Genomic DNA, 11,020 nt, shown 5'->3' on the forward strand with positions numbered 1-11,020 from the left:
GGCGAGCTCCCCAGCATCGCCGCACCCTCCCCGGCCAGCTCCACACCCAGCCATAGCAGCCCCTAGGGCCTGGCATGTGGGGCAGGTTCCTGCTTAGTCGGGCTGTTGCTCTTCATCCTTCAGCCACCAGGAGGCTGCAGAGACCCACTGTGGGGCGGCAAGACTGGGGCAGAGCCCCACCACTGCCACCTGTGTGACAGTGCCCCGCCAGTGCCAGGGCAGCAGCAGCGTGGCCTGCAGCGCCCCACGCTGGCAGGGACTGGGGTGACTGTGTGGCCCAATGTGGCCCCCCGGAGCAATGCCCCCCCCCCACACACACACACACAGAGTACGGCAACCCTGGTTCCTTTATTAACTGTTTATTGCTGCTCTGGGGGGTCCAGGCCGGGCCCCCGTGAAGCCCCATCTCCAGCCAGTCATCACCCAGCCTCATGTGCCCGCCCCCGGCCACTTCTCTGCCCAGGACACAAGCGTGGGCTGGAGGGGGCAGAGCAAAGCCCCACAGGCTCAATCAGTGACACTTAGACCAAAATGGACTGGGCACGTCCCTCCATGGGTTGCAGCTTCCATGCCACCCACGGGCAGCTCTCCACCTGGGCAGGCCCGTGTGCCCAGCCTAGGTCTGACCCACTGTAGCCCCGGGGAATGGGGTGGCGCAGGGAGCCCTGCTGGCCTGGCATAGGGGGCAGACAGACCCGCTGGGCTGCCCCCTTGCAGGGCACAGGGCCAGCACAGGAGGAGGGGGAACAAGGCACTTCAGGACAGTGGGTGAGGAGGAGCTGGTGGGCTCCTGGAGTTTGGCATTGATGGGGCGGCAGGGGCTGTGCTGGCCCAGGCAGAGCTGGTGATACAGCCTGGGTGGGGGAGCCAGAGTCCTAGCCTGGCCAGGGTCTGGCAGACAGAGTGTGGTGCCCCCTGCCCTGGCCCGGGAAACGGGTGTGAGAAGGAGCATGGGGGAGCCCAGCACAGATGGCACAATGGGTGCTGCTGGAACCCACCCACAGGGCCCACCTCATCCAGCGGTGCCCAGCAGGCTGCATGGGGCTAGTGGAATCCAGCCAGCTGGGCCGCAGGGGGGACAGGGGCTGCGAGCTCGCTGGCACACAGCTGCCTGGTGCTGGTGCAGTCTGTGCCCGAGCTGCCCCACCCCCAAAGGCCGGGGGGGTGATAGAGTGTCGGCGGCAGGATACACTCCCAGAGCACATGGCACCCCTCAGGAGCACTTGGCGAGTGGGGCAGCTGGACTGGCAAAGGTGGGTTCCCCATCGGGGGGCATAGACTCCTGCCAGTCCCACTGCCAGAGCGAGAAGCGGCCCCAGCCCCTGCCCCTGGTGGGCACTGGACGGGCAGGAAGGGCAGAGCTGGCGGCCACCCCGGGCAGCACATTAGGAATATTCCTGGATGAACTTGGCATAGAACTGGCTGAGTTTCTTCAGCACGATCCGGAGCTTCTCCACGTGCGGCAGGATGGTCATTCTGCGGACGGAGAGATCCCTCAGCCCCGTGCACCTGACTGAGCCCAACCTGCCAGCCCCCGCCCCTTCCCAGGAGACAGGGGCCTGTTAACACCCCCCCCGTCACCCAGCACAGCTGGGCACAAGATACCTCCCAAGGGGCCAGGGCTGTAGATCAGGACAGAGGGGCAGGAGGGCTGGGGGGGTGAGATCTGGGCAGAGGGGATGGGTGTCAGGATTCGGGGGCACTGGGCAGACTGCCGGGTCTCTCCCAGCTCCGCATTGCCAGCCCTTCCCAGGGGACCCGGGTGTGGAGCATGGCCAGGGGGACCCTTACCTGAAGTGATAGGTGCCCTCTCGCTCCCCAAAGCCGCTGCCCGGCACCACACAGATGCCCGTCTCCTCCAGCAGCTGGAGGCAGAAGAACATGTCTGGGGCAAAGCCCCGCACCTGGGGAGGAGCGAGAGCTGGGTTAGGGGAGATGGGAGGGGAGGAGAGATGCCCGGTACATGCCAGGCTCTCCCCAGCCCCGCTCCCCTACCCACATCCCCGAGGCTGCTCCGTGCCCAGCTCTCCCCAGCCCTGCTCCCCTGCCCATGTCCTGGCCCTGTTCCCGTGCCTACGTCCGCGGCCCTGCTCCCCCACCCCCAGTCCCCAGGCTGCTCTGTGCCCGGCTCTCCCCGGACCAGCTCTCCCACCCACCTCCCCAAGGCTGCTCCGTGCCTGGCTCTCCCTGGCCTCGCTCCCCCACCCAGAGCCCCCAGGCTGCTCCGTGCCCGGCTCTCACCTGGGCCTCCTGCACAGCCCTGGCTGGGATCTGGATCCTGGGGAAGGAGTACATGGCGCCCTGCACGGGGTTACAGTGGATCCCGGGCACCTGGCTGAAGATCTCCTGGGTCAGCTGTGCTTTGTGGGCCAGGTCGCTCAGTACTGCCTGCTTCTCCTGGGAGCCGAGAGATGCACAGTGCTGAGTGGCAGGGGCTGCCATGGGGGAGAAAGGGGGGGCTGCAGGCAAGGGGAAATGGGGACAGGCACTTGGATATAGCAGGGCCTGGGGGTTGGGGGAGAGGCCCATGGGGTTGGTGGAGGAGGTGGGTATGGGGCCTTCCCTGGGGAGGGGAAAAGGGCTGGTGCAGGGGGCAGCTGGTGGATCTGGGGTGAGATGCCTATGGGGCTGGTGGGGGGGTGCCCCTCAGGGAGGAGCTGGCGCTGGTGGCCGGGATCGGGGCCATGGCTGCAAGCCCCCCACACTTACCCGGATGAAGCTCTGGTACGAGGGCTCGCCAGGCTTCGGCGGGTTCATGACAACGTCCAGGAGCACCTGGCCGGGCACGGGTGGGCACAGCCGCACCGACACCAGCTTGGAGAGCTGCTGCTGCACCGCCGGATCCAGGTTCACCACCTCCATGTACCCCCCACGGAGCCCACACCTGGGGGGCGAGAGGTGAAGACTGGGGCTCTAGGCTCCCCCTCCCTTGGGACCCCTGGGGGATGGGCCTGGACTCCCCCTCCTCTTGAAACCCAGAGGTGAGGAGCCTGGATCCCCCTTCCTCTGGGACCCCTAGGGGGATGGGCCTGGTTCGCTCTCTGGGACCGGGAGGGAGGGCCTGCTCCTCTCCCTCTGCGAACCCCAGGGGCGAGGCCTGGCTCGCCCTCCCTTCTGGGACCTTGGAGGGCAGGGCCTGGCTCCCCTCCTTTGGAACCCCAGGGGCGAGAGCCTGGATCCCCCTCCCTCTGGGACCCTGAGGGGGTGGGCTGGATCCCCTCCTCTCTGGGCCCTTGGGGGGCAGCAGGGGCCTGGCTCCCCCCATCCTTCTGGAACCCCAAGGGGGCGAGGCCTTGGATCCCCTCCCTCTGGGACCCTCTGGGGGGTGGGCCTGATCCCCTCCCTCTGGGCCCTTGGGCGGGCGGGCCTGCTTCCCCCTCCCTCTGGAACCCGGCGGGCGGGCCTGCGCTCCCTACCCTCTGGGACCCCTGCAGGGAGTGGGGTCTGGATCCCTCCCTCTGGGGACCCTCTGGGGGGAAGGGCCTGGCTCCCCCTCCCTTGGAACCCACAGGGTGAGCGGCTGGATCCCCTCCCTCTAGAGACCTTGGGGGGCAAGGGCCTGGCCTCCCCTTCCATTTCGGGAGTTGCCTGGGGGCAGGGGCTGGCTCCTCTCCCTCTGGGACCCTATCAGGGGAGGCGGGGCCTGGTCCCCCCTCCCTCTGGGAACCCCGGGGGGAGCGGCGCCTGCTCCCTCCCTCTGGGACCCCTGGGGGTTGCGGGCCTCGGGGGATCCACTGTTTACTCCCCCCTAAGGCACTCCACTGAGTCCCTACACCGCCCTCGCTGCCCAGGGGCCTGATGTCCTCATGCCCATGGGCTGGCACCCCCTGTGGGCGCGAGTCTCAGGGACCCCGGTGGCGAGCGGGCCCGTCTCCTGGCGCCGCCCGAATGTATGCTTCCGTGAGGCATGAAGCATGCGGGCCATTGGCTGCATGTACTGTCTGGTGAGCAGCTCGGCTGGGACTCAGCTCAGGGGTCAAGAACTGCCCGAGGGCGTGGCCAGGGGTCCGAGGCAGGGCCTGAGCCGCTGAGCTGCCAGCTCCCTACTCAGCTGGCCTCCCTGGCGCATAGTCCCCTGCGGACACAGCGCTCGCCCATTGGGGCATGGACCTATATCCCCCCGGCCTTCCTCCCTGCCCCGGGAGCCAGGTGGGGGTGGGCCGGGAGTAGGGCCCACTTGTCCCGGCCAGTGGCAGGATTCCTAGGCCCATGGCAGGGCACAGCCACACAGGCAGGCGCAGGGGTTTTCCACGCGGCGTGCGCTCCCCTGCCCTCGGGCCAAACCGCCGAGGGGGGGGCAGACGTGGGGTGGGAGAGTGGGAGGGACTCACTTCCCATGAGCCATGGAGATGGGTGGAAGGATACAGCTCCCCACTTGTGAGTAGTGGGCCATCTCAAAAGACCTTTCCTTGAAGGAGTACGGAACTCGGACGCCCTCGGCGTAGACGTGTGTCCTGATAACCTGCAGAGCAGAGGGGGGGGTCGCTCACGAACACCGGCCACAGCAGGTCTGGGGTGCTCAGGAGTTCTGGAGTCTCCAGGTCGGAGATGATCTCATTAAGATGTTTGGTTCATGTGCTGATTGCCTCAGGATCGGCCAAGCCTACGCCATGCCAGGCCGATGCCAACCTTACCCCATGCGACCCACAGCCCCACCCCACTCCTTCCCGGGCGGAGGCAGCCCCCAAGATTGCCAGCCCCCTGGGTGGGGCCCGGGTTGGTCCAGAGAACGCCTCGGGCCCAGGCAGGACAGCAGGGGCTGGGAGCAGCTCTCGCCCTCAGCAGCTCGCATCAGGAAGAGCTGCTCCTTTCCCACCGCAAAACTTGATGGACCGTCCTCGATGACTTTCCGGCTTCTGGCTTGGCCTGTGCTGAAGACAAGCCATCAGGGAGACTAGAGGGCCCTGGCCAGCCAGGCAGCTCTCTGCCTCCCACCCTGCCTCACCCACCCTGGGACCGCGGGAACGCTCTGCACGCGGACCAGGTCGGCCCAGTACCTCCTGGCCCCCAATCGATCCTCCGTCCGCACTGGGCGGCATTTATGGCCAGACGTGGGCACGCACTGCCTGGATGGCCCATTCCTACTACCCTCACAATGTAGGGTGCCAGTTTGCCCCAGGCAAGGGTCACCTTGCCCTTTCCTCTGCCAACCCACAGAGTTCAAAGCCTTCCAGGCCGCTGCGGTCATCAGGTCACCCCTGGGTCCGGTGGGGTGGGGGTGGCAGGCGCAGTCTGAAGTTCCCGGGATGGGATGGGCAGGCTGGGTTCCCGGGGGTGGGGTTGGCAGGCTGGGTTCCCTGGGGGGGCGCAGGCTGGGTTCCTCGGGGGGATAGCAGCAGGCAGCCGGGCTGGTTCCTGGGAGGTGGGATCGGCGGTTTTTTTTGGAACGGCTGGGTTCCCGGGGGCAGGGGCAACGGTGTGGGGTTCCTGGGAGGAGGGCTGAGTTCCTGGGGGGGGCGGGTGGCAGGCTGGGTTCCCTGGGGGGCAGCAACCTGGGTTCCCAGGGGGGAAGCAGGCTGGAATCCCGGGGTGAGGGGCAGCAGGGAGGACCAGACGGGCCCAAGGTCACACAGAGTCTGGCAGTGCTAGGATAGAACCCAGGAGTTCTGGCTCCCCGTGCCCAGCTGTAACCCCTAGCACACCCTGGCTGGGGGGCTCTGCTGCTACCCGGACCTGGCCACCCTGCTCTGACCTCTCAGTACCCAGCCCCATGGCTGGTGAGGGGGAAGCTGGAGCTTGTTAAAAGAGCCAGTTAATGAGTTTAAGGCTGGTGACAGGTGCTCGCTGGGCACCTCTGGAGAGCCCCCAGGTCCCATTCCTGCCCCACTGAGCCAGCCAGTCCCTGCCCTGGGGCTGGATAGGAGCCGGCGCCCCCTGGAGGACAAAGGCCCCTGTCCCATTCCCTGCCCCCGTGGTACCAGTGGGGTTCCCAGGGTTGATGATGCAGAGCACGCGGGGCTGGCAGTGCCCACGGGCCTGGCGCAGCGCCCGCCGCAGCTCCCCGACGTCCAGCGCCCAGCAGTGCTCCTCGTCCAGGTAGTAGTTGACCTGCACGGCGTTCAGTTCAGCGATGCCAGCTGAGTAGAGCGGGTATTGGGGGATGGGGATCATCACCCCTGTCCGTGACTGGCCCTCCCCTGACACCAGCAGCTTCAGCATGGTCTGGGGAGAGAGGGAGGGATGGGCAGGGGCAGCGCAGAGCGGGCAGGGACCAGGGGTCACCTGGGCTAGAGCAGCGTGGAGGGCAGAGGGGCATGAGAGTGGGTCAGGGCTCCCCCCAGGGAGCAGCAGGGCCCTGAGGGCTGCAACCAAAGGGCCATTGATGCTCTGGGCACTGCTAACTGAACCACTTCATACCCCCCTGGAGCACCCCCACTCCGCTGACAGGGGTGCAGGGCAGGGTCAGGCGCCTGCCCTGCATTGCCCCTCACAGAGGTTACCTGGATGCAGCCTCCCCATCCCTCCTTGCCCCCCCTCTATCATCCTCCCCCCCACTATCCCAGCCTGTGAGTTCCCAGCAGGCCTGTGGCTGCCAGTCTGCTAGGGCTGTGCCAAGCATGGCACAAAGGGCCCTTTGTGAGGCTGCCCGAGTGCCCGAGCAATGCTGGCATGAGAGCTGGGTCCCACCCCACTGGGCACTGCACTGAGCGTAGAGCCAAGAGTGGTGGGGGGAGGAGGGAATGGGGCTCGGAGGGGAGGGGACTGGGAGCTCTGGGGGCATCAGCAACCAGGCAGCAGAGCGAGAGGCCAATTCTTCCCTGGGCACAGGGGCACCGAGAGCTCAGGAACGGGAGAGAGTAAAGATCCCAAGGGGAGCAGAGTCCCCATGCCCCACCCCCTGAGCTCTGCCAGTGCCCCTCACTCCTGACCCGCAGCCCCTGCTAGCCCAGCCCTGCCCCCCAGCTCTGCCAGTGCCCCTCACTCCTGACCCGCAGCCCCTGCTCTCCCAGCCCTGGGCTCCCCCCACCACAACTCTGCCGGTGCCCCTCACTCCTGACCCGCAGCCCCTGCTCTCCCAGCCCTGGGTCTAGGCCCTGCCCAGAAGTTACCAAGATCCTGCAGCAGTGAGTTCTACAGTGAGTCCTGGTGGGTGGCAGGACCCTGGTGTACCTGGCAGCAGGAAGGTGATGGGGCGCTGGCCATGGCATGGGCATCGCCGATGTTGGCTTTAATCACCTCTGTGAAAGGCTTCTTCACACCCTGCGAGAGGAGAAGAGGGAGGAGGGAGAATGAGCCAACCTGGGAAGTTGCCTCTGCCAGGCGCTACCTCCCCATCTATGCTACAATACGCCATACCCAGCCTGCATCCAGAGGGAGAGCGCCCCTACTGATCCACCCCCGCCCTGCAAGCACAGCGCCCACCTGCGCCACCCTGGGGCCTGCACTGATGAGAGCGCCCCATGCCGCCTCTGCACCTTTGCTTGCCCCTCCAGGGCCCAGGAGCTCAGGCGTCAGGGCGAGGAATGTGAGGCGGGCCCATCGTGTCCCAGGTGCGGGATGGGACGGCTGTCTCCTCCGCTGCCCTGGGGGGGGGGGGGAGGCCCCAGGGGCTTGAGCCAGAGCCCGTGGCAGGGACGTGGTGATGCAGAGCAATGGCATGGAACCTGGGAACGTGGGGCTCTGTGGTGGTAAGACTGACACGTGCCGAGCCAGCTGGCCACAGTCCAAGGCAGGCGGGAGGCCGTGCAGGGGACCGGGCCATTCCCCTGTGGTGTTGGTTGGGGGCTGGCCAGCGAGCACGGCTGCCTTTGGGCCGGGCGAGCTGCAGGAGAGAGCAGCCAAGCAGCTGGCAAGGTGGCACCAGCCATGCAGCGCAGGCCACAGTACCTGGGAAGGCACAACCTGCTGGTGCAAAGGAACCTCCCAGACCAGGGGCATACCCAGCCTGCTGCACTAACTGCAGAGGGCCAGCCTCTGCCCCGGGCATGCACAGCATGCAGCAGTACTGGGCAGGGAGCACCACAAGCCTGTGGGGCAGGATGTGAGGAAGTGGGGCTGCTTCTTAATGTTTATCTGGAATACTGGGGGGGGCCTCAGTCCTGGCTGGCCCTCTGTCGGCTGGCAACTAATGGCCGTGGCCCTCCTCCCTGCAGGGATGGCTAAAGGTGGGGAACAAAGAGATCAGCTGACCTCCTGGCCGGGAAAGAGCAAAGGCCAGGAGGCAGTGGCTGGAGGGGGTTGTTAGTCTGGAGCTTGCTGGGGGACAAGGAGAAGTTCAGCCGGGGGTATGGCTCACTGCCCCCAGGAATGACCCGGCCGAGGGGTCTGTGTCGCTGTACCACAACCCTGTTTTTTAGACCCTGTCCTGTCATCGAATAAACCTCTGTTTATGCATGAGTCACGTTTAACTGCAAAGTGGGGGTGCAGGACCCTGTTGGTTCCCAGGACCCCGCCTCGGCGGACTCGCTGTGGATAGCGCAGAGGGCAAGGATGCTAAATGCGTCCAAGGAGAGACCCGGAGGTGAAGACAGTCTCTCGAGGAGGGGCCTCCCAGAGTCCTGCCTGGCTTTGTGGAGACAGCTCCAGAGCTCGCCTAGACTTTGTGACAGAGGGATGGAGGCCTGGCTGGTTGAACTACAACGACATCCCAGTACCCTCTCGCTGCATGGACTCAGCACTGCTCCAGCTCTGTGTCATTGGGCCCCGTACTGCTCACAGCTCAAGGAGATTCTTCCTCGCTCAGTGGCAGGGCCTGGGTATTTGAGCGAGGGGATTCAAATCCCAGCCCGGTTTGACAAGTATTGCAGGTGGCCATGCATAGGGTTTTCTGGAGCCTGAGTGCTCACAGATTGATCTGCAGCTACCGGTCTCAGCCAGGGCCGGAGCGTTACACACAGACTGAGCAATGCTCAGTGTTGCTCTTCAGCCCCCAGTTGCCATGCACCCCTAAGCCCTGCCTGGGCTGTCGGCCACTCCGGCCCTGGAAGAGGATGTGTTAGTCGTGCTGGCGCTTGCTGCCGGGTCTGATGTTCCTGTGCAGGCGTTTGAAGGAGGCTGTCAAAGCCCGGTCCTGGGTCTCCTTGCCCGCCTGCCTGCACCTGCAGAGACCAGACAGTGCCAGGATCGGCCCAGAGCTGCTCTTCAATAGCTGACTGCTGGCAGGGCGGAGAGACGTCCCCAGCTGCCCTTTCCATTGTAAGTGAGCGGCCTCTCCTGGCGGGGCATGGAGTTGGCCGGGGCGTGACTCTTACGTCATGCTCCCCAAGCACGCCGTTGCACGCCACATCGCCACATAGCACGTGCCCAGAAAGGAGCACAGCCCAGCTAGCGGGCCATGGACGCACCTCGCTGAGCCCCTGCCCGCACAGAGCTACCCCCGACCAGCAGCTGGATCACCTCCTTTTGGAGGGCCTCCTGCCTTCCCGCTGATACTTAAGTGTGGTCTGTCATTTAGGCAGAAATGCCGCGTAGTAGCAACAGCTGGAGGACGCCAGAAACAAACTATTAGAAACTCAAAGAGCACAGGCCGGAGGTGAAAAGGCTAGAGCCAGGCGTTTAAACTTCCAGAAGCTTGCGTTGCCACTGGGGAGGCAATTAGTGCAATGTTGCCAAGAGAACCAGCCCAAGGAGCAGAGAGGTTAGAGAGTGAAGCTAGATTTTTTATAGGTGTGGTTGTTCGCTTAAGGTGAAGCAAGAGATTTGTCATGTTATCGTTACACTGATGATTCCACAGAATCCATGTTTCATGAAACGAAACAATAGATTTAACGAGAGGACCAACCCTGTCAGAATACGGCTTTACCCGACTTCTACAGTTCCTAAGTGTGCGCCCATAAAGAAGTATAGGCAGTTTGAGCTAGAGGTGGAGATTCTCATTCCTTAAGATGGTTTTGGTAAGAAAAAGAGAGCTGAGGGACATTTCGTTTCGTCAAGGTTATAAGATATGAGTCTATCTAGGTCCTGCACTGCGGCAGATGTGTGTATGCGACTCTAGGACAAACCTACCTTGGTCTTACATGAAGATCACTCCAAACCATATAGTATTATCATATATGTAGAGTGGCCAAAAAAAACTAGACAAACATCGGATCTGAGCCAATGCAGCCTGTTCTCATTCACCGCTGTGAAAATGCGCAAACTATAGTGCCGCATGGTGAGGTCCTGCACTGTGTCTCCTTACCCACAGGTCGTGCTTTTGCACCCTGTGTGTGTTTCATCCCACTGTTCAAATATCTACTCATTTTCTATATAGAACATGTGACTGGCCATTCGTGTCTTGAGGGGGTTGATTTAGTAAATGGTGCAGAATGGAAGGGACCTTCAAGACGGTCATTAAGCACACCCAGGCCTGTGCGTCTAGGGCAGAGACCAAGTATATGATAGAGGCCATCCTTGAAATTTCATTGTTACCGCTCAGCGGGTCTCGAACTTTTTTACTGGAGTGAGCGCCTTCTCACACATGAGGCAGCTCCTGCTTGCGACTCGCCTGCCTGACATAAATTAAAACACTTTTTAAACGTACTACTTCACGACCTTTAATAAATGCGTGAGGCCGAACGGCGTCCGGGTGCGCATTGATCTGTGCTCGCAGTGGAGGTTTCAGGCTCACAAGGGCACCCAACTGTAATAATGGACTCTATACCCCGGGGGTCGTCCTCCGCAGTTCTCATTTGAGCCCTCGCGTTTCACGTATTGACGTGTCTATTAGAGCTTCCCCAGCCGTTGATGAGGGGATCTTAGCAGCAACACTTGCCCTTGGATAGAACTCTCTCTCCTTCCGCACCAGTACTTAACTCAGTCTTCTTACTAATTAGGAGTTCTTTTGTCTCTCTCTCAGTGATAGCTGTCCCTCTGTGCTGCAGATTAAAACCACATTGTATTTTGTCCTAACTTCAGATAGTGACCAATGGAGACCAATTGCCATCACAATCCTCGTTAAACAGTTGTAGGAGCGCGGCTTTTCCTTCAGCTCACTCCCACTGGTATTCGTTGTAGGGCAGACTACGCAGAACGCAGCGGAGAGCACGAGAAAGTCCCAAAGTGCAAGCAATGCAATGTTTATTGGGGCTGTTCAATCAGC

The 11,020-nt window shown here is 63.1% G+C and overlaps 1 protein-coding gene across 1 annotated transcript in view; it reads right to left on the bottom strand.

Annotated features, from left to right (window-relative positions):
- Positions 1 to 343: 343 nt before the first annotated feature.
- GPT (glutamic--pyruvic transaminase) overlaps positions 344 to 11,020 on the bottom strand; it is a 21,748-nt gene continuing 11,071 nt past the window's right edge. Inside the window, 9 exon segments of the mRNA XM_075062041.1 lie at positions 344 to 1,476; positions 1,792 to 1,904; positions 2,242 to 2,397; positions 2,710 to 2,905; positions 4,332 to 4,472; positions 4,791 to 4,866; positions 5,919 to 6,349; positions 7,050 to 7,143; positions 7,146 to 7,200. Coding sequence (XP_074918142.1) covers positions 1,386 to 1,476; positions 1,792 to 1,904; positions 2,242 to 2,397; positions 2,710 to 2,905; positions 4,332 to 4,472; positions 4,791 to 4,866; positions 5,919 to 6,349; positions 7,050 to 7,143; positions 7,146 to 7,200 — 1,353 coding nt within the window. The 3' untranslated portion in view covers positions 344 to 1,385.

Source organism: Chelonoidis abingdonii, chromosome 2, assembly GCF_003597395.2.
Source record: "Chelonoidis abingdonii isolate Lonesome George chromosome 2, CheloAbing_2.0, whole genome shotgun sequence".
Lineage (NCBI taxonomy): Eukaryota > Metazoa > Chordata > Testudines > Testudinidae > Chelonoidis > Chelonoidis abingdonii.